Genomic DNA, 21669 nt, shown 5'->3' with positions numbered 1-21669 from the left:
AGAGAGAGAGAGAGAGAGAGAGAGAAATAAAAGGAGAGAGAAATAAAAGGAGAGAGAGAAATAAAAGGAGAGAGATAATAAAGAAAATGAGAGAGAGAGGGAGAGATAAAGGAGAGAGAGAGAGGGAGAGACTATACATACCTTGGCCTAAACATCAGCGCCACAAGTAACTTCCACAAAGATGTGAACGATCTGAGAGACAAGGCAAGAAGGGCATTCTATGCCATCAAAAGTAACATAAATTTCAACATACCAATTAGGATTTGGCTAAAAATACTTGAATCAGTCATAGAGCCCATGAACCTGGAGAAGAGTCCCCTAAGCAAGCTGGTCCTGGGTCTCTGTTCACAAACACAAACACACCCTACAGAGCCCCAGGACAGCAGCACAATTAGACCCAACCAAATCATGAGAAAACAAAAAGATAATTACATGACATATTGGAAAGAATTAACAAAAAAACAGAGCAAACTAGAAAGCTATTTGGCCCTAAACAGGGAGTACACAGTGGCAGAATACCTGACCACTGTGACTGACGCCAACTTAAGGAAAGCTTTGACTATGTACAGACTCAGTGAGCATAGCCTTGCTATTGAGAAAGGCCGCCGTAGGCAGACATGGCTCTCAAGAGAAGACAGGCTATGTGCTCACTGCCCAGAAAATGAGGTGGAAACTGAGCTGCACTTCCTAACCTCCTGCCCAATGTATGACCATATTAGAGAGACATATTTCCCTCAGATTACACAGATCCACAAAGAATTTCAAAACACATCCAATTTTGAAAAACTCCCATATCTACTGGTTGAAATTCCACAGTGTGCCATCACAGCAGCAAGATTTGTGACCTGTTGCCACGAGAAAAGGGCAACCAGTGAAGAACACTAAATACAACCCATATCTATGCTTATTTATTTTATCTTGTGTCCTTTACCATTTGTACATTGTTAAAACACTGTATATATATATATATATATATATATATATATATATATATAATATGACATTTGTAATGATGGCTTTATTGTTTTGAAACTTCTGTATGTGTGATGTTTACTGTTAATTTTTATTGTTTATTTCACTTTATATATTCACTTTATATAATTATCTACCTCACTTGCTTTGGCAATGTTAACACATGTTTCCCATGCCAATAAAGCCCTTGAATTGAATTGAGAGAAAGAGAGAGGAAGAGAGGGAGAGAAAAAAGGAGAGAGAAATTGAAGGAGAGAGAGAGAGGGAGATATAAAGAAAAGGAGAGAGAGAGAGAGAAATACAGAGAGAGAGAGAGAGAGAGATACAGAGAGAGAGAGAGAGAGATATATACAGAGAGAGAGAGAGAGAGAAAAGGAGAGATAAATTGGAGGAGAGCGAGAGAGAGAGAGAAAATGAGAGATAAATTGAAGGAGAGAGAGAGAGGGAGAGAAAGAAAAGGAGAGAGAGAGAAAGAAAAGGAGAGAGAGAGAGAGAAAAGGAGAGATAAATTGAAGGAGAGAGAGAGAGAGAGTAAAGGAGAGAAATTGAAGGAGACAGAGAGAGAAAAAAAGGAGAGAGAGAGATAAAGAAAAGGAGAGAGAGAGAGAGAGACCGAGAGGGAGAAAAGGAGAGAGAGAAATAAAAGGAGAGAGAGACTGAGAGGGAGACAAGGAGAGAGAGAAATAAAAGGAGAGAGACTGAGAGGGAGACAAGGAGAGATAAATTGAAGGAGAGAGAGAGATAAAGAAAAGGAGAGAGAGAGAGAGACCGAGAGGTAGAAAAGGAGAGATAAATTGAAGGAGAGAGAGAGAGAGGGAGAGATAAAGAAAAGGAGAGAGAGAAAGAAAAGGAGAGAGAGAGAGGGATAGATAAAGAAAAGGAGAGAGAGAAAGAAAAGGAGAGAGAGAGGGAGAGATAAAGAAAAGGAGAGAGAGAGACAGAGACCGAGAGGGAGAAAAGGAGAGATAAATTGAAGGAGAGAGAGAGAGGGAGAGATAAAGAAAAGGAGAGAGAGAAAGAAAAGGAGAGAGAGAGAGGGATAGATAAAGAAAAGGAGAGAGAGAAAGAAAAGGAGAGAGAGAGATATAAAGAAAAGGAGAGAGAGACAGAGACCGAGAGGTAGAAAAGGAGAGATAAATTGAAGGAGAGAGAGAGGGAGAGATAAAGAAAAGGAGAGAGAGAAAGAAAAGGAGAGAGAGAGGGAGAGATAAAGAAAAGGAGAGAGAGAGACAGAGACCGAGAGGGAGAAAAGGAGAGATAAATTGAAGGAGAGAGAGAGAGGGAGAGATAAAGAAAAGGAGAGAGAGAAAGAAAAGGAGAGAGAGAGGGATAGATAAAGAAAAGGAGAGAGAGAAAGAAAAGGAGAGAGAGAGAGGGATAGATAAAGAAAAGGAGAGAGAGAAAGAAAAGGAGAGAGAGAGATATAAAGAAAAGGAGAGAGAGAAAGAAAAGGAGAGAGAGAGAGGGAGAGATAAAGAAAAGGAGAGAGAGAGAGAGACCGAGAGGTAGAAAAGGAGAGATAAATTGAAGGAGAGAGAGAGAGAGGGAAAGATAAAGAAAAGGAGAGAGAGAAAGAAAAGGAGAGAGAGAGAGGGAGAGATAAAGAAAAGGAGAGAGAGAAAGAAAAGGAGAGAGAGAGAGGGAGAGATAAAGAAAAGGAGAGAGAGAGACAGAGACCGAGAGGGAGAAAAGGAGAGATAAATTGAAGGAGAGAGAGAGAGGGAGAGGAGGGAGAGAGAGAAATAAAAGGAGAGAGAGCACATGCAGCATATGCGTGCTTCACTCCGTGCTTCACTCCGTGCTTCACTCCGTGCTTCACTCCGTGCTTCACTCCGTGCTTCACTCCGTGCTTCACTCCGCTCTCTGCTTCAGAGGAGCTTCAGGATTTTCACTTGTTTCCGTGCAACACCTCATTTGACTCGTTTACCAAGGAGCGACTCAGACGTGGGGAAGGTGAGTACTTGAACGTGTGGAAGATGTACGCAGTTTTATTTATTGAACTGATTTGAAGCATTGACATGATGAAACATTTCTCTTGATAATGTGATGATCAAAGAGGGACGGTGTATGTCACGGTGAATAGGGTAATTATTCAATAGTTACATCCAACACACTTTCATCACCTCCCGGTTCAGTGATGGATTCTGACTCAATGTATCAGCACTGTCTTTGGTAAATAGTGGCTACTGAGGCATAATGAAATAACAAGCATATAGCCTCAAGCCCTAAAACACAATAACAGACAGTCATTAAATCATGAATAGGGTGATTAAAGTAACCTTTAAACATCTACGATGGTGAGTTAGTGATAGTGTCGTACATAAATCGTGAGATTTACACATCGATAGTAAAGTCTACATCAAAGTCTACATTTTACTAGTTGAGAGAGAGAGAGAGACATACATTTTGCTAGTTGAGAGAGACATACATTTTGCTAGTTGAGAGAGAGAGAGAGAGAGACATACATTTTACTAGTTGAGAGAGAGACATACATTTTACTAGTTGAGAGAGAGAGAGAGAGACATACATTTTGCTAGTTGAGAGAGAGAGAGAGAGACATACATTTTGCTAGTTGAGAGAGAGAGACATACATTTTACTAGTTGAGAGAGAGAGAGAGAGACATACATTTTGCTAGTTGAGAGAGAGAGAGAGACATACATTTTACTAGTTGAGAGAGAGAGAGAGAGACATACATTTTACTAGTTGAGAGAGAGACATACATTTTACTAGTTGAGAGAGAGAGAGAGAGACATACATTTTACTAGTTGAGAGAGAGAGAGAGACATACATTTTGCTAGTTGAGAGAGAGAGACATACATTTTACTAGTTGAGAGAGAGAGAGACATACATTTTACTAGTTGAGAGAGAGAGAGACATACATTTTACTAGTTGAGAGAGAGAGAGACATACATTTTACTAGTAGTTTTTTGTATGTGTTGGTTCATGGCTGGTTACAGCTTATTGCAGACAAACGCCTGCTCTTTAGAAAGCCCTGGAGACAATTACTAAGCACCAAATACTTGAGATAGCACCCATTCTCTGTCCCCCTGTCTGTCTGTCCTCGTCTGTCTCCCCGTCTATCCCCGTCTATCCCCCTGTATGTCTGTCTGTCTATCCCCCTGTATGTCTGTCTGTCTATCCCCCTGTCTATCCCCCTGTCTGTCTGTCTATCCCCCTGTCTGTCTGTCTATCCCCCTGTATGTCTGTCTGTCTATCCCCCTGTCTGTCTGTCTGTCTATCCCCCTGTCTGTCTGTCTGTCTATCCCCCTGTCTGTCTGTCTGTCTGTCTGTCTGTCTATCCCCCTGTCTGTCTGTCTATCCCCCTGTCTGTCTGTCTATCCCCCTGTATCCCCCTGTCTGTCTGTCTGTCTGTCTGTCTGTCTGTCTGTCTATCCCCCTGTCTGTCTGTCTATCCCCCCGTCTGTCTGTCTATCCCCCCGTCTGTCTGTCTATCCCCCCGTCTGTCTATCCCCCCGTATGTCTGTCTGTCTGTCTGTCTGTCTGTCTGTCTGTCCGTCTATCCCCGTCTATCCCCCTGTCTATCCCCCTGTCTGTCTGTCTGTCTGTCTGTCTGTCTGTCTGTCTGTCTGTCTATCCCCCTGTCTGTCTGTCTGTCTGTCTATCCCCCTGTCTGTCTGTCTATCCCCCTGTATCCCCCTGTCTGTCTGTCGATCCCCCCGTCTGCCTGTCTATCCCCCTGTATCCCCCTGTCTGTCTGTCTGCCTGTCTATCCCCCTGTATCCCCCTGTCTGTCTGTCTATCCCCGTCTATCCCCCTGTATCCCCCTGTATCCCCCTGTCTGTCTGTCTATCCCCGTCTATCCCCCTGTCTGTCTGTCTGTCCCCCTGTCTGTCCGTCTATCCCCCTGTCTGTCTGTCTGGCTGAATGTTATTACCATATGTCTGCTGACAGCGACACGTTGACAAAGAGTGGTTAAAGCTGAGACCGAAGGAAGGTTGTTTTATAATGCTAAGTGTAGGAAGGCAGTTGTTCTGGTCCCAATCTTAGTATAGCCTGCATAATAAACACAAACCCTAATAAAACCATAACCCATAATAAACACAAACCCACCAACCCAGATAGATGTATTCATCGACAAGCCGTATTTCTGACCCAGGCACATGCAGGCTTCTGATTGCATATTTCAGTCTGACTTCCTTCTGGCCTTCCATTGTATCTGTGTTGGTCTCCCCTGGAGCTGAATTGCTGGGAGGGTTGGAGGCTGAGGCTGGGAGGGTTGGAGGCTGAGGCTGGGAGGGTTGGAGGCTGAGGCTGGGAGGGTTGGAGGCTGAGTCTGGGAGGGATGGAGGTTGAGGCTGGGAGGGTTGGATGAGGCTGGGAGGGTTGGAGGCTGAGGCTGGGAGGGTTGGAGGCTGAGGCTGGGAGGGTTGGAGGCTGAGAGGGTTGGAGAATGAGCCGGGGAGGGTTGGAGGCTGAGGCTGGGAGGGTTGGAGGCTGAGTCTGGGAGGGATCAGGTGCTGGTAGTGTTGTAGACTGAGGTTGGGAGGGTTCAGGTGCTGGGAGTGTAGGAGGCTGGGAGGGTTGGAGGCTGAGACTGGAATGGTTGGAGGCTGAGGCTGGGAGGGATGGAGGCTGAGGCTGGGAGGGATGGAGGTTGAGGCTGGGAGGGTTGGATGAGGCTGGGAGGGTTGGAGGCTGAGGCTGGGAGGGTTGGAGGCTGAGTCTGGGACGGTTGGAGGCTGAGGCTGGGAGGGTTGGAGGCTGAGAGGGTTGGAGAATGAGCCGGGGAGGGTTGGAGGCTGAGGCTGGGAGGGTTGGAGGCTGAGTCTGGGACGGTTGGAGGCTGAGGCTGGGAGGGTTGGAGGCTGAGAGGGTTGGAGAATGAGCCGGGGAGGGTTGGAGGCTGAGTCTGGGAGGGTTGGAGGCTGAGTCTGGGAGGGATCAGGTGCTGGTAGTGTTGTAGACTGAGGTTGGGAGGGTTCAGGTGCTGGGAGTGTTGGAGGCTGAAGCTGGGAGGGTTCAGGTGCTGGGAGTGTTGGAGGCTGAAGCTGGGAGGGATCAGGTGCTGGGAGGGTTGGAGGCTGAGGCTGGGAGGGATCAGGTGCTGGGAGGGTTGGAGGCTGAGACTGGGAGGGATCAGGTGCTGGGAGGGTTGGAGGCTGAGACTGGGAGGGATCAGGTGCTGGGAGGGTTGGAGGCTGAGACTGGGAGGGATCAGGTGCTGGGAGTGTTGGAGGCTGGGAGGGTTGGAGGCTGAGTCTGGAATGGTTGGAGCCTGAGCCTGGGAGGGTTGGAGGCTGAGGCTGGGAGGGTTGGAGGCTGAGTCTGGGAGGGTTGGAGGCTGAGGCTGGGAGGGTTGGAGACTGAGTCTGGGAGGGTTGGAGGCTGAGGCTGGGAGGGTTGGAGGCTGAGAGGGTTGGAGAATGAGACTGGGAGGGTTGGAGGATGAGGCTGGGAGGGTTGGAGGCTGAGGCTGGGAGGGTTGGAGGCTGAGGCTGGGAGGGTTGGAGGCTGAGGCTTGGAGGGTTGGAGGCTGAGGCTGGGAGGGATGGAGGCTGAGGCTGGGTAGGTTGGAGGCTGAGACTGGGAGGGATGGAGGCTGAGGCTGGGAGGGTTGGAGGCTGAGTCTGGGAGGGTTGGAGGCTGAGTCTGGGAGGGTTGGAGGCTGAGTCTGGGAGGGTTGGAGGCTGAGGCTGGGAGGGATGGAGGCTGAGGCTGGGAGGGATGGAGGTTGAGGCTGGGAGGGTTGGATGAGGCTGGGAGGGTTGGAGGCTGAGGCTGGGAGGGTTGGAGGCTGAGTCTGGGACGGTTGGAGGCTGAGGCTGGGAGGGTTGGAGGCTGAGAGGGTTGGAGAATGAGCCGGGGAGGGTTGGAGGCTGAGTCTGGGAGGGTTGGAGGCTGAGTCTGGGACGGTTGGAGGCTGAGGCTGGGAGGGTTGGAGGCTGAGGCTGGGAGGGTTGGAGGCTGAGAGGGTTGGAGAATGAGCCGGGGAGGGTTGGAGGCTGAGGCTGGGAGGGTTGGAGGCTGAGTCTGGGAGGGATCAGGTGCTGGTAGTGTTGTAGACTGAGGTTGGGAGGGTTCAGGTGCTGGGAGTGTTGGAGGCTGAAGCTGGGAGGGTTCAGGTGCTGGGAGTGTTGGAGGCTGAAGCTGGGAGGGATCAGGTGCTGGGAGGGTTGGAGGCTGAGGCTGGGAGGGATCAGGTGCTGGGAGGGTTGGAGGCTGAGGCTGGGAGGGATCAGGTGCTGGGAGGGTTGGAGGCTGAGACTGGGAGGGATCAGGTGCTGGTAGTGTTGCAGACTGAGGCTGGGAGGGATCAGGTGCTGGGAGGGTTGGAGGCTGAGTCTGGAATGGTTGGAGGCTGAGCCTGGGAGGGTTGGAGGCTGAGGCTGGGAGGGTTGGAGGCTGAGTCTGGGAGGGTTGGAGGCTGAGGCTGGGAGGGTTGGAGACTGAGTCTGGGAGGGTTGGAGGCTGAGGCTGGGAGGGTTGGAGGCTGAGAGGGTTGGAGAATGAGACTGGGAGGGTTGGAGGCTGAGGCTGGGAGGGTTGGAGGCTGAGTCTGGGAGGGTTGGAGGCTGAGGCTGGGAGGGTTGGAGGCTGAGTCTGGGAGGGTTGGAGGCTGAGGCTGGGAGGGATGGAGGCTGAGGCTGGGAGGGATGGAGGTTGAGGCTGATAGGGTTGGATGAGGCTGGGAGGGTTGGAGGCTGAGGCTGGGAGGGTTGGAGGCTGAGTCTGGGACGGTTGGAGGCTGAGGCTGGGAGGGTTGGAGGCTGAGAGGGTTGGAGAATGAGCCGGGGAGGGTTGGAGGCTGAGGCTGGGAGGGTTGGAGGCTGAGGCTGGGAGGGTTGGAGGCTGAGGCTGGGAGGGATGGAGGCTGAGGCTGGGAGGGATGGAGGTTGAGGCTGGGAGGGTTGGAGGCTGAGGCTGGGAGGGTTGGAGGCTGAGTCTGGGACGGTTGGAGGCTGAGGCTGAGAGGGTTGGAGAATGAGCCGGGGAGGGTTGGAGGCTGAGGCTGGGAGGGTTGGAGGCTGAGGCTGGGAGGGTTGGAGGCTGAGGCTGGGGGGGTTGGAGGCTGAGTCTGGGAGGGTTGGAGGCTGAGTCTGGGAGGGTTGGAGGCTGAGGCTGGGAGGGATGGAGGCTGAGGCTGGGAGGGATGGAGGTTGAGGCTGGGAGGGTTGGATGAGGCTGGGAGGGTTGGAGGCTGAGGCTGGGAGGGTTGGAGGCTGAGTCTGGGACGGTTGGAGGCTGAGGCTGGGAGGGTTGGAGGCTGAGAGGGTTGGAGAATGAGCCGGGGAGGGTTGGAGGCTGAGGCTGGGAGGGTTGGAGGCTGAGTCTGGGACGGTTGGAGGCTGAGGCTGGGAGGGTTGGAGGCTGAGAGGGTTGGAGAATGAGCCGGGGAGGGTTGGAGGCTGAGTCTGGGAGGGTTGAAGGCTGAGTCTGGGAGGGATCAGGTGCTGGTAGTGTTGTAGACTGAGGTTGGGAGGGTTCAGGTGCTGGGAGTGTTGGAGGCTGAAGCTGGGAGGGATGGAGGCTGAGGCTGGGAGGGATCAGGTGCTGGGAGGGTTGGAGGCTGAGACTGGGAGGGATCAGGTGCTGGTAGTGTTGCAGACTGAGGCTGGGAGGGATCAGGTGCTGGGAGTGTTGGAGGCTGGGAGGGTTGGAGGCTGAGACTGGAATGGTTGGAGGCTGAGCCTGGGAGGGTTGGAGGCTGAGGCTGGGAGGGTTGGAGGCTGAGTCTGGGAGGGTTGGAGGCTGAGGCTGGGAGGGTTGGAGACTGAGTCTGGGAGGGTTGGAGGCTGAGGCTGGGAGGGTTGGAGGCTGAGAGGGTTGGAGAATGAGACTGGGAGGGTTGGAGGCTGAGGCTGGGAGGGTTGGAGGCTGAGTCTGGGAGGGTTGGAGGCTGAGGCTGGGAGGGTTGGAGGCTGAGTCTGGGAGGGTTGGAGGCTGAGGCTGGGAGGGATGGAGGCTGAGGCTGGGAGGGATGGAGGTTGAGGCTGGGAGGGTTGGATGAGGCTGGGAGGGTTGGAGGCTGAGGCTGGGAGGGTTGGAGGCTGAGTCTGGGACGGTTGGAGGCTGAGGCTGGGAGGGTTGGAGGCTGAGAGGGTTGGAGAATGAGCCGGGGTGGGTTGGAGGCTGAGGCTGGGAGGGTTGGAGGCTGAGGCTGGGAGGGTTGGAGGCTGAGGCTGGGAGGGATGGAGGCTGAGGCTGGGAGGGATGGAGGTTGAGGCAGGGAGGGTTGGAGGCTGAGGCTGGGAGGGTTGGAGGCTGAGTCTGGGACGGTTGGAGGCTGAGGCTGAGAGGGTTGGAGAATGAGCCGGGGAGGGTTGGAGGCTGAGGCTGGGAGGGTTGGAGGCTGAGGCTGGGAGGGTTGGAGGCTGAGGCTGGGGGGTTGGAGGCTGAGGCTGGGAGGGTTGGAGGCTGAGTCTGGGAGGGTTGGAGGCTGAGGCTGGGAGGGTTGGAGGCTGAGTCTGGGAGGGTTGGAGGCTGAGTCTGGGAGGGTTGGAGGCTGAGGCTGGGAGGATGGAGGCTGAGGCTGGGAGGGATGGAGGTTGAGGCTGGGAGGGTTGGATGAGGCTGGGAGGGTTGGAGGCTGAGGCTGGGAGGGTTGGAGGCTGAGTCTGGGACGGTTGGAGGCTGAGGCTGGGAGGGTTGGAGGCTGAGAGGGTTGGAGAATGAGCCGGGGAGGGTTGGAGGCTGAGGCTGGGAGGGTTGGAGGCTGAGTCTGGGACGGTTGGAGGCTGAGGCTGGGAGGGTTGGAGGCTGAGAGGGTTGGAGAATGAGCCGGGGAGGGTTGGAGGCTGAGGCTGGGAGGGTTGGAGGCTGAGGCTGGGAGGGTTGGAGGCTGAGGCTGGGAGGGTTGGAGGCTGAGTCTGGGAGGGTTGGAGGCTGAGGCTGGGAGGGTTGGAGGCTGAGTCTGGGAGGGTTGGAGGCTGAGGCTGGGAGGGATGGAGGCTGAGGCTGGGAGGGATGGAGGTTGAGGCTGGGAGGGTTGGAGGCTGGGGCTAGGAGGGATGAGGTGCTGAGAGGGTAGATAACTTAGCTCACCCCTAATATCAGATAATAGGTCATATCCGATCATATCAGATAATAGATCATATCATATCATCTCAGATAATAGATCATATCATATCATATAATAGATCATATCAGATAATAGATCATATCATATCATAGCAGATAATAGATCATATCATATCATAGCAGATAATCGATCATATCATATCATCTCAGATAATAGATCATATCATATCATATCAGATAATAGATCATATCAGATAGTAGATCATATCATATCATAGCAGATAATAGATCATATCATATCATCTCAGATAATAGATCATATCAAATCATATCAGATAATAGATCATATCATATCAGATAATAGATCATATCAAATCATATCAGATAATAGATCATATCAAATCATATCAGATAATAGATCATATCATATCAGATAATAGATCATATCAGATCATATCAGATAATAGATCATATCATATCATCTCAGATAATAGATCATATCATATCATATCAGATAATAGATCATATCAGATAATAGATCATATCATATCATAGCAGATAATAGATCATATCATATCATCTCAGATAATAGATCATATCAAATCATATCAGATAATAGATCATATCATATCAGATAATAGATCATATCAAATCATATCAGATAATAGATCATATCAAATCATATCAGATAATAGATCATATCATATCAGATAATAGATCATGTCAGATCATATCAGATAATAGATCATATCAAATCATATCAGATAATAGATCATATCATATCAGATAATAGATCATATCAGATCATATCAGATAATAGATCATATCAGATAATAGATCATATCATATCAGATAATAGATCATATCAAATCATATCAGATAATAGATCATATCATATCAGATAATAGATCATATCAGATAATAGATCATATCAAATCATATCAGATAATAGATCATATCATATCAGGTAATAGATCATATCAGATCTTATCAGATAATAGGTCATATCAGATCATATCAGGTAATAGGTCCTACCAAAGTGGTGAAGTGTACATGGCATAGGGTACGGTCTGGGATGCATCCGTACTTGCTTGTTTTTTGAGCCAGTAATGATTCTGTTTCCCCAAACACACGGTCCAAGAACACCCTCAAACTTGCACGTAATTCAACGTGTACATTTAATTTGGCATCATCAGCTATTGAGCGAGCTACCTGGCAGGAAGATGGTGAGTACACTGCATGCGCGTGGTATGTGCGCTGAATTTCAATTAATAGATTCTATTTAGAGACCATCTATAGAGTTTTTCCCTTGTGCAAATAATCAAGGAGCTTTCTTCACGCTGTGTTTCGTGAGTCCCAAATGGCACCCTACTGGGAAGTGGTGAGGTTGGACCCAGGTGCAGAGAATAGACGAGACGCGCAATCAGTGGTTAAGGATTAGCAGAATACTTGACTGAGAAACGGTGGCCGCGGGATCGCACGACAATCGGGAGGAAGAAGAATAAGGAAGGCAATTAAACAACGACAAAATAACCGCTAGGTCCCAAAGCTTCACTCGGGAAACGACCTCACTCGGGAAACGACCTCACTCGGGAAATGACCTCACTCGGGAAACGACCTCACTCGGGAAATGACCTCACTCGAGAAACGACCTCAGACAGGAAACGACCTCAGACAGGAAACGACCTCAGACAGGAAACGACCTCAGACAGGAAACGACCTCACTCAGGAAACGATCTCAGACAGGAAACGACCTCACACAGGAAACGATCTCAGACAGGAAACGACCTCACTCGGGAAACGACCTCACTCAGGAAATGATCTCAGACCTGTCCCCTATATAGTGCACCTGTCCTCTATATAGTGCACCTGTCCTCTATATAGTGCACCTGTCCCCTATATAGTGCACCTATCCCCTATATAGTGCACCTGTCCCCTATATAGTGCACCTGTCCCCTATATAGGGCACCTGTCCCATATATAGGGCACCTGTCCCCTATATAGTGCACCTGTCCCCTATATAGTGCACCTGTCCCCTATATAGTGCACCTATCCCCTATATAGTGCACCTGTCCCCTATATAGGGCACCTGTCCCCTATATAGTGCACCTGTCCCATATATAGGGCACCTGTCCCCTATATAGTGCACCTGTCCCCTATATAGTGCACCTGTCCCCTATATAGTGCACCTGTCCCCTATATAGTGCACCTGTCCCCTATATAGTGCACCTGTCCCCTATATAGTGCACCTATCCCCTATATAGTGCACCTGTCCCCTATATAGTGCACCTGTCCCCTATATAGGGCACCTGTCCCATATATAGGGCACCTGTCCCCTATATAGTGCACCTGTCCCCTATATATTGCACCTGTCCCCTATATAGTGCACCTGTCCCCTATATAGGGCACCTGTCCCCTATATAGTGCACCTGTCCCCTATATAGTGCACCTGTCCCCTATATAGTGCACCTGTCCCCTATATAGTGCCCCTGTCCCCTATATAGTGCCCCTGTCCCCTATATAGTGCCCCTGTCCCCTATATAGTGCACCTGTCCCCTATATAGTGCCCCTATCCCCTATATAGTGCCCCTGTCCCCTATATAGTGCACCTGTCCCCTATATAGTGCCCCTGTCCCCTATATAGTGCACCTGTCCCCTATATAGTGCCCCTATCCCCTATCCCCTATTTTTCACCAATTTTGACCAGATACCCTATTTAGGGGATAAGGTGCCATTTGAGATACATTCTTAAAGATACTTTAAAACTGTTTTAGATTGGATATTTAAGGTTACTTTAAAACTGTTTTAGATTGGATATTTAAGGTTACTTTAAAACTGTTTTAGATTGGATATTTAAGGTTACTTTAAAACTGTTTTAGATTGGATATTTAAGGTTACTTTAAAACTGTTTTAGATTGGATATTTAAGGTTACTTTAAAACTGTTTTAGATTGGATATTTAAGGTTACTTTAAAACTGTTTTAGATTGGATATTTAAGGTTACTTTAAAACGGTTTTAGATTGGGTATTTAAGGTTACTTTAAAACGGTTTTAGATTGGATATTTAAGGTTACTTTAAAACTGTTTTAGATTGGATATTTAAGGTTACTTTAAAACTGTTTTAGATTGGATATTTAAGGTTACTTTAAAACGGTTTTAGATTGGATATTTAAGGTTACTTTAAAACTGTTTTAGATTGGATATTTAAGGTTACTTTAAAACTGTTTTAGATTGGATATTTAAGGTTACTTTAAAACTGTTTTAGATTGGATATTTAAGGTTACTTTAAAACTGTTTTAGATTGGATATTTAAGGTTACTTTAAAACTGTTTTAGATTGGATATTTAAGGTTACTTTAAAACTGTTTTAGATTGGATATTTAAGGTTACTTTAAAACTGTTTTAGATTGGATATTTAAGGTTACTTTAAAACTGTTTTAGATTGGATATTTAAGGTTACTTTAAAACTGTTTTAGATTGGATATTTAAGGTTACTTTAAAACTGTTTTAGATTGGATATTTAAGGTTACTTTAAAACTGTTTTAGATTGGATATTTAAGGTTACTTTAAAACGGTTTTAGATTGGATATTTAAGGTTACTTTAAAACTGTTTTAGATTGGATATTTAAGGTTACTTTAAAACTGTTTTAGATTGGATATTTAAGGTTACTTTAAAACTGTTTTAGATTGGATATTTAAGGTTACTTTAAAACTGTTTTAGATTGGATATTTAAGGTTACTTTAAAACGGTTTTAGATTGGATATTTAAGGTTACTTTAAAACGGTTTTAGATTGGGTATTTAAAGTTACTTTAAAACTGTTTTAGATTGGATATTTAAGGTTACTTTAAAACGGTTTTAGATTGGGTATTTAAGGTTACTTTAAAACGGTTTTAGATTGGGTATTTAAGGTTACTTTAAAACGGTTTTAGATTGGGTATTTAAGGTTACTTTAAAACGGTTTTAGATTGGGTATTTAAGGTTACTTTAAAACGGTTTTAGATTGGGTATTTAAGGTTACTTTAAAACGGTTTTAGATTGGGTATTTAAGGTTACTTTAAAACGGTTTTAGATTGGGTATTTAAGGTTACTTTAAAACGGTTTTAGATTGGGTATTTAAGGTTACTTTAAAACGGTTTTAGATTGGGTATTTAAGGTTACTTTAAAACGGTTTTAGATTGGGTATTTAAGGTTACTTTAAAACTGTTTTAGATTGGATATTTAAGGTTACTTTAAAACGGTTTTAGATTGGGTATTTAATCCCAGCCCCCATCTCCGCAGGAGGACTTTTGCCTCCTGGTAGGCCATCATTGTAAATAAGAATTTGTTCTTAATTGACTTGCCTAGTTCAATGAAAGTTAAATAAAAAATATAATAAAATAATTAACTCCTCTCCTGGCTAATTTAGTGCTGATCAAGGGGAGGTTCATAACTCTGAAAGTTATAAAACAGCACCCTACTTGGGCTTTAAAGTAGTGCACTATTTAGGGATTAGGGTGTAATTTGGGGTTGCAAACTACCAGTAACATTCCTAAAATTCTCAGGTTTTCCATAAATGGGAGTATTCTGGATTTCATTCATTACTCCCTTCTGATTCCATAGAATCAGGAATCTTCCAAACTAAACTAAAGATTTCTGGACCTGGGAAATGTTTTTGCAGTACGAGTGTCATTTCAGTGTTCTGGTTGTGTGGTGGAGACACAGGACACACAGACAGTAAACAGTGTTCGCCATGAAGCAGTACATCTCTCTCCTCAAGCCCTCTCCTATAAACACACAGTGAGGAGGGATGCCCACTGATTATGAATTATAAACACACACACACAGACCATAAACCCGGACGGTAGGGAACTATAGGAGAGATGCCCACTGGTCATGATTTATATAGACTTCCACAAATTACAACCTAGAATGAAGAGCACATTATTGCAGGTACACAGAGAGAGATAAACAGAGAGAGGGAGAGTGTTAGAGAGAGAGAGAGAGAGAGAGAGAGAGATGGAGACAGAGAGAGAGAGGGGGAGAGAGAGAGAGAGAGAGAGAGAGAGAGAGAGAGAGAGAGAGAGATGGAGACAGAGAGAGAGAGAGACAGAGTGAGAGTGAGAGAGAGCGAGAGAGAGAGCGAGAGAGAGCGAGAGAGATCGAGAGAGAGAGCGAGATAGAGAGAGAGAGTTAGAGAGAGAGAGACAGAGAGAGATCGAGAGAGAGAGACAGAGAGAGATCGAGAGGAAGGTAGACCTGAGACAGACAGAGAGAGAGATAGACCAGAGAGAGGGAGGTGAGTAATGTTGTATATCAGGGTGTATATTGAGAGCCAAGGATATCTATGAACCTCCCTCAGTTAGCTGTAACCTCCTGCAGAATCAGAGAGCTAACAACCCATATTAGACTCATGTTTTACCCTGGTCGTCATAGTATTTGTCTTTCACCTGACCCCTGACCTCTCTCCTCTGTGTTATCACTGAGAATGTTCCATCTGTTCTTTTTCCCACTGCAGGTATCTGAACTTTCCAGCTGACTGACAGACCAGGCTGTGTTGTCTTCCCTACCAGTAGACTGAATGACCAGACCAGACCAGGCTGTGTTGTCTTCCCTACCAGTAGACTGAATGACCAGACCAGACCAGGCTGTGTTGTCTTCCCTACCAGTAGACTGAATGACCAGACCAGGCAGTGCTCCCAGTGTATCTGGACCAGGGACTATTTGGCCTCAGTGACTGGACTCTGCAGTGTTACCATCAGTTTTGGACTATATAAACTGTATTCGGACTAACTGACCATCTCCAGTGATCCTCCCTCCTTCCCTCCCAGCAGAAAACATGACCTCTCAAACCCTTTAAACACAGACCCCTCCAACAGCCAGTCCACATGGACACCACCTCCACCCACTGGCAGCTAGGCATCCTGGGTAACGACAGTCTCAGCCTCCACCTCGACCGGCCGGGGTTCCACTCTGACATCACCAAGCATGTAGGAGTCCAGGCTGCTTTGATCACAGCGTATAGTCTGATCATCCTACTGGGTCTAGTAGGCAACGCCCTTGTCATCTACATGATCATCCGCTTCCGGAACATGAGGACAGTCACTAACTTCTTCATAGCGAACCTGGCCCTGGCCGACCTGTTGGTGGATACGCTGTGTTTACCCTTCACACTGGTTTATACCTTGCTCGACGAGTGGAAGTTCGGCGCGGTGCTGTGTCACATGGTCCCGTTCGCCCAGGCGCTGAGCGTGCACGTATCGATCCTGACGCTGACCGTCATCGCTCTGGAGCGTTACAGGTGTATCGTGTTCCACCTGGGCCAACGCCTCACCTGGCGAAGCAGCCTGCTCATCATGGCTCTCACCTGGACGCTGTCCGCCGTGCTGGCCAGCCCGCTCGCCATCTTCAGAGAGTACCGTCAGGAGGAGATCCCGTCCATCAACCTGAGGATCTCAGTCTGCTATGAGAAGTGGCCTTACGGCAGCAGCAGAGACGGGGTCATTTACAGCCTGTCTATGTTACTGCTGCAGTACGTGCTGCCACTCTCCATCATCAGTTATGCCTATATCTGCATCTGGGTGAAGCTGAAGAACCACGTGAGTCCAGCGAGCCGCATCGACGCCATCCAGCGCAGGAAGAAGACCACCAAGATGCTGGTTATGGTGGTTGTAGTCTTCGCCACATGCTGGCTACCCTTCCACGTGTTTCAACTAGCCAGCGACCTAGACCTGGTCCTCAGCTTAAGACAATACAAGCTCATCTATACTCTCTTCCACATCGTAGCCATGTGCTCCACCTTCGCCAACCCGCTCCTGTACGGCTGGATGAATAAGAACTACAGGAATGGGTTCCTCATGGTGTTCAGGTGTGAGGCTAAACCAGACAGTATTCACCCTGAGGGATCCTTCAGGACCCGGTCACTAAGGAGGATGTCTCTGAACAGGAGGAACGGAGGACACCCTCCTACTGCCGTCTGATTGGTTGATTGATCTGCCGTCTGATTGATTGATTGATCTGCCGTCTGATTGAGGCTGCTGTATGGAGTGATATTAGCACCATTGGAAAGAGAATCTGAGGCTGCTATAAAAAAAAATTAAAAAGCCTTGTGTGAACCAGAACGGCCCGTAGGGCAGGAGTCCATCTCCTGTTTCTGTAGAGTGAACCAGAACGGCCCGTAGGGCAGGAGTCCCTCTCCTGTTTCTGTAGAGTGAACCAGAACGGCCCGTAGGGCAGGAGTCCATCTCCAGTTTCTGTAGAGTGAACCAGAACGGCCCGTAGGGCAGGAGTCCATCTCCTGTTTCTGTAGAGTGAACCAGAACGGCCCGTAGGGCAGGAGTCCATCTCCTGTTTCTGTAGAGTGAACCAGAACGGCCCGTAGGGCAGGAGTCCCTCTCCTGTTTCTGTAGAGTGAACCAGAACGGCCCGTAGGGCAGGAGTCCATCTCCTGTTTCTGTAGAGTGAACCAGAACGGCCCATAAATCACTTTGGATTAAAGCATCTGTTAATATAATATATTGATGAATAAGTACACCCCCTGGACACTATACTGGACAGGACACTATACTGGACAGGACACTATACTGGACAGGACACTATACTGCTGTGTGGAGTGATATTAGTGCCAACCGAAAGGAAATCAGGAATTGCTGCACTTATTATTGTTAAAGCATCACAACAATGATGATGACTAGGACCAGGAGTTTTTCCTGACCTCACCACCGACCTGAGCAAGAAAAACTCTGGACCCTATAATTACCTGACCGTGTGGTATAACTGGGATAAACTCTGGACCCTATAATTACCTGACCGTGTGGTATAACTAGGATAAACTCTGGGTCCTAGTTATATAGCCTTGGTCAGATCATGTGGTATGGATCAGGAAAAACTCTTGGTCCTCTTTGAGGATTAATATGGGACTTTACAGGGACCTTATGAAACCTGGTGAAACTGTCTGAATCGAATGACCTGACATTGAATACCTACCTTAAAATGACTGCCTGACTGAAGTTCAGAGTTGAGAGAAGGTGCATGTTTTATACTCCCATCTAACTGTCTATTCTAAATAATTAAACTACTCTTGTCCAATGAATTCAAAGACGTGTTGATTGATCAAGCCCGTTATCTTTGGTTGTAACAGAACTCATTAAAACTGACTATAACAGGATGAGCAGAGAGAACACATGGTTATTTACATTCAAGGAAAAATAGACTTGTTTAAATCAGTGATTGTGTACAAAATGGCTCCCAATTCCCTATACAGTGCACTACTGTTGAACAGAGTCCTATGGTCTAAGGTAGTGCACTATATATAGAGTAGGGTGCCATTTTGGACGTCGACCCTGTCACTGTTCACTAAGGGACACAGTAAAAATGTTCACGCCTACTCTAGTTGAAGTGGATCGTTAGACAAAGGGATATAATTGGCAGCATAATGAAATTGATTTGCTATTCACTGTGTGTGAGTCCCACACGGCACCCTATTCCCTATATAGTGGACTTCTTTAGATCAGAGTACCTGGTCATTAGTAGTGCACTAGAAAGGGAATAGCGTGTCATTTGACACTCAAGCCAGTGTCAACGCTCTACAACGTTCACTTCACAACAAGATGTGGCTAATATATTAGCCAGTGTCGTGGGCCTTCAGCGTCGCGGGCCTTCAGCGTCGCAGGCCTTCAGCGTTGTGGGCTATACAACATACTTCAACAATAAAGTGAAGATTAAATCAAATCAAATGTTATTGGTCACATACACATGGTTAGCAGATGTTATTGGTCACATACACATGGTTAGCAGATGTTATTGGTCACATACACATTGTCAGCAGATGTTATTGGTCACATACACATGGTTAGCAGATGTTAATGCGAGTGTAGCGAAATGCTTGTGCTTCTAGTTCCGACAATGCAGTAATAACCAACAAGTAATCTAACCTAACAATTTCACAACAACAACCTTTACAAGTGTAAAGGGATGAAGAATATGTACATAAGGGACATAGAGTTTTAACTAGCCCAACATTCCACACCGTTTGACACAAGCAGACAAGGAAGAGGTAAATATTTGTATTCTGAACTGAGGTAGCTACATCGAATAAGAGAGGTTTATATGGTTCGGAGGATGATCCTGACTCATTGCACAGTCACGGTCTTAAACCTTTAATTAGACAGGTAAGACAGCTAGGTCACTGAACTCTAGAGCTGGATCTTTCAAAACACCTTGAACTGTACACACCCAGGTAACGCAGGTCGCGTCTCTTTTTCCTCCAGTAAAACGTTTGTTATTAAGGTACATCTCAAAACCAAACCATTGTTGTTGTAATAGGAAAATGGTCTAATAGGCTGTGAGATTAAATAGATTTCCTTATTAGGTATAAACCCCAAATAAATAGAAATTGGTCGACGTTTGTATTCACAACAACAACAAAGTGTTGCGTTTCTGAAACGTTAACAGGTCTTGTACTGCCACCTGGCTGTCAATATGAGGATGCACAGGGATGGCTTCAGCCACAGATTATGCATTATATTGACCAGGCAAAAGCGTTTTAATACTGTAATATTCGCATAGAAACGTCTAAGAAGAAGCAGTAGATCTGTCATTCTCGTTGAAAGCCAGTCTAGGAAGCAGTAGGTCTGTTCTAAATGTTATAGATCTGTCATTCTCATTGGAAGCCAGTCTAAGAAGCTGTATATCTGTTCTATGTGTTATAGATCTGTCATGCTCATTGAAAGACAGTCTAAGAAGCAGTAGGTCTGTTCTATGTGTGCTATTTCTATGCTTCCCGTTCTTAAGTTTCGTTTGTGCATCTTTTGCTTTCGGTTTTGTTCACCAACTTCAAACAGCTGAAAATACAATATTTTTGGTAATGGAAAATATATTTCACAGCGGTTTAGATGGTACAATGATCCTCTACACCAGGACTTTAATGGGGCTCGGGGCCACGCAAAAAAACTAAACTCCTCATTAGGAGCTACAGTGGCTCGTGGGTCTGTGTACCCACATCGCTAACCCAGTTAACAGGCCGCTCTAACAATGAAATGAAATGTCTTCAGAAATTGGAAGGAGGTCGGGAGGCCAGGTGGGAATTAGAGGGCAGATACGCATGTGGAGAACAGGCACAACCAGAGATATTAGCAAAAGGATCTCTGGCTCAACTCCTATATGTGTTTTTTCACAAAGTTGCCGGGGTATCACGTGTCCTACTTACGACTCGTGACAACTTCAGCATTCTGAAATGTTTATTTGTCACATAAGCCTCACGGATTCACATAATCTATTCATTTTAGTTGTTGATCGAATTCAACCCTCTCATTGACATCCATACAAGAAAACAACCTGGCTTGGTGAACGAAACAAAACAACGCCGCCTTCTACTTCCTCTTCTTTGGGTGTATTGGCGAACATACACGCAAGGTGTCGCCACCAACTGGACAGGGGTGAAAACATTTACCAAAAATAAAAGTAAATTCCACTATGGGGAAGAGAAAATTAACATAAATCCACACAAACTGCGAAATAATTTATATTTATATACAGTGCCTTGCGAAAGTATTCGGCCCCCTTGAACTTTGCGACCTTTTGCCACATTTCAGGCTTCAAACATAAAGATATAAAACTGTATTTTTTGTGAAGAATCAACAACAAGTGGGACACAATCATGAAGTGGAACGACATTTATTGGATATTTCAAACTTTTTTAACAAATCAAAAACTGAAAAATTGGGCGTGCAAAATTATTCAGCCCCCTTAAGTTAATACTTTGTAGCGAATACTTTCGCAAGGCACTGTATATTCCCCCTCCTTCAGTCATTTGAAAGCTCAAATCCCCTCTTCAGGCTCTGGGGCCTGTATGAGGCAGTAATCCATATAGCTCATCAGATGTTAAATATGTTATTCCCCCCTGCAGAAACAATAATGTCAATCTATCTTAACTTTAAAAAACATGTTTTTACTTGTGCAGGAACATTTATCACCAAAGCAACAAAGTCCACTTTCTTCACGTGTCTGGATCCTGCTGGCGACACGCAGGCCTGGAGGCATGTTGCTGTATATTCCCTACCAGCCTTCTGCTCTTTCTGCTGCCTCTGCATAGATAATAGGAGACAGAGTTTCTCCATTTGTTTCACCCTATCCAAAGATGTTGCCTCGGGTTCTCATCCACAGTTACAACACTTTATTCATTTGCAATTCTTTTCTTTAATACAGTCTCCATCAAAGTGATCTTCCCCACATGTCCCAAATCTGGGCTCCTTCCTTCTGCAGACACTCTCTACATGACCCAAATGTTAACATCTCTTACACTGCATTGGCCTGGAAACTATTACGGACTATAAAGGGAAAACACAGACGCGAGCTGCCCAGTGATGTGAGCCTACCAGATGAGCTAAATGCCTTTTATGCTCACTTCGAGGCAAGCAACACTGAAGCATGCACGAGAGCACCAGCTGTTCTGGATGACTGTGTGATAACGCTCTCGGTAGCCGATGTGAACAAAACCTTTAAACAGGTCAACATTCACAAAGTCGCGGGGCCAGACGGATTACCAGGACATGTACTCAAAGCATGCGCGGCGGACCAAATGTCAAGTGTCTTCACTGACATTTTCAAGCTCTCCCTGACTGAGTCTGTAAAACCTACATGTTTCAAGCAGACCACAATAGTCCCTGCGCCCAAGGAAGCGAAGGTAACCTGCCCAAATGATTAATAGCCATGAAGTGCTTTGAAAGGCTGGTCATGGCTCA

The 21669-nt window shown here is 46.8% G+C and overlaps 2 protein-coding genes across 2 annotated transcripts; one reads left to right on the top strand and one right to left on the bottom strand.

Annotated features, from left to right (window-relative positions):
- The first annotated feature begins 2497 nt into the window (after positions 1 to 2497).
- On the top strand, positions 2498 to 18100 carry LOC135526800 (neuropeptide Y receptor type 2-like). The gene is made up of 2 exons (XM_064955464.1): positions 2498 to 2925; positions 15447 to 18100. Exon 2 carries the CDS (start codon positions 15817 to 15819, stop codon positions 16906 to 16908), a length of 1092 nt encoding a protein of 363 aa, XP_064811536.1. The 5' UTR covers positions 2498 to 2925; positions 15447 to 15816; the 3' UTR covers positions 16909 to 18100.
- Positions 5484 to 15362, bottom strand: LOC135527294 (uncharacterized). Its single transcript, XM_064955882.1, has 4 exons — positions 15351 to 15362; positions 8168 to 8749; positions 6742 to 7512; positions 5484 to 6341 (listed from the first exon to the last, which is right to left on the bottom strand). Exons 1-4 carry the CDS (start codon positions 15360 to 15362, stop codon positions 5484 to 5486), a joined length of 2223 nt encoding a protein of 740 aa, XP_064811954.1.
- Positions 18101 to 21669: the final 3569 nt, after the last annotated feature.

This window comes from Oncorhynchus masou, chromosome 32 (assembly GCF_036934945.1).
Source record: "Oncorhynchus masou masou isolate Uvic2021 chromosome 32, UVic_Omas_1.1, whole genome shotgun sequence".
NCBI classification, from domain to species: domain Eukaryota; kingdom Metazoa; phylum Chordata; class Actinopteri; order Salmoniformes; family Salmonidae; genus Oncorhynchus; species Oncorhynchus masou.
This window is presented reverse-complemented; position numbering and strand designations above follow the sequence as displayed.

Excerpts from the sequence above, each read along its gene's own strand:
- LOC135527294 (XM_064955882.1), bottom strand. Across the intron at positions 7,513-8,167 it reads CCCAGCCTCAGCCTCCAACC|CCTCAGCCTCCAACCCTCCC; the intron begins GTCCCAGACTCA and ends CAACCCTCCCAG. Across the intron at positions 6,342-6,741 it reads CCCAGCCTCAGCCTCCAACC|CCTCCAACCCTCCCAGCCTC; the intron begins GTCCCAGACTCA and ends CAACCCTCTCAG.
- LOC135526800 (XM_064955464.1), top strand. The coding sequence starts at position 15,817 with ATGGACACCACCTCCACCCACTGGCAGCTAGGCATCCTGGGTAACGAC.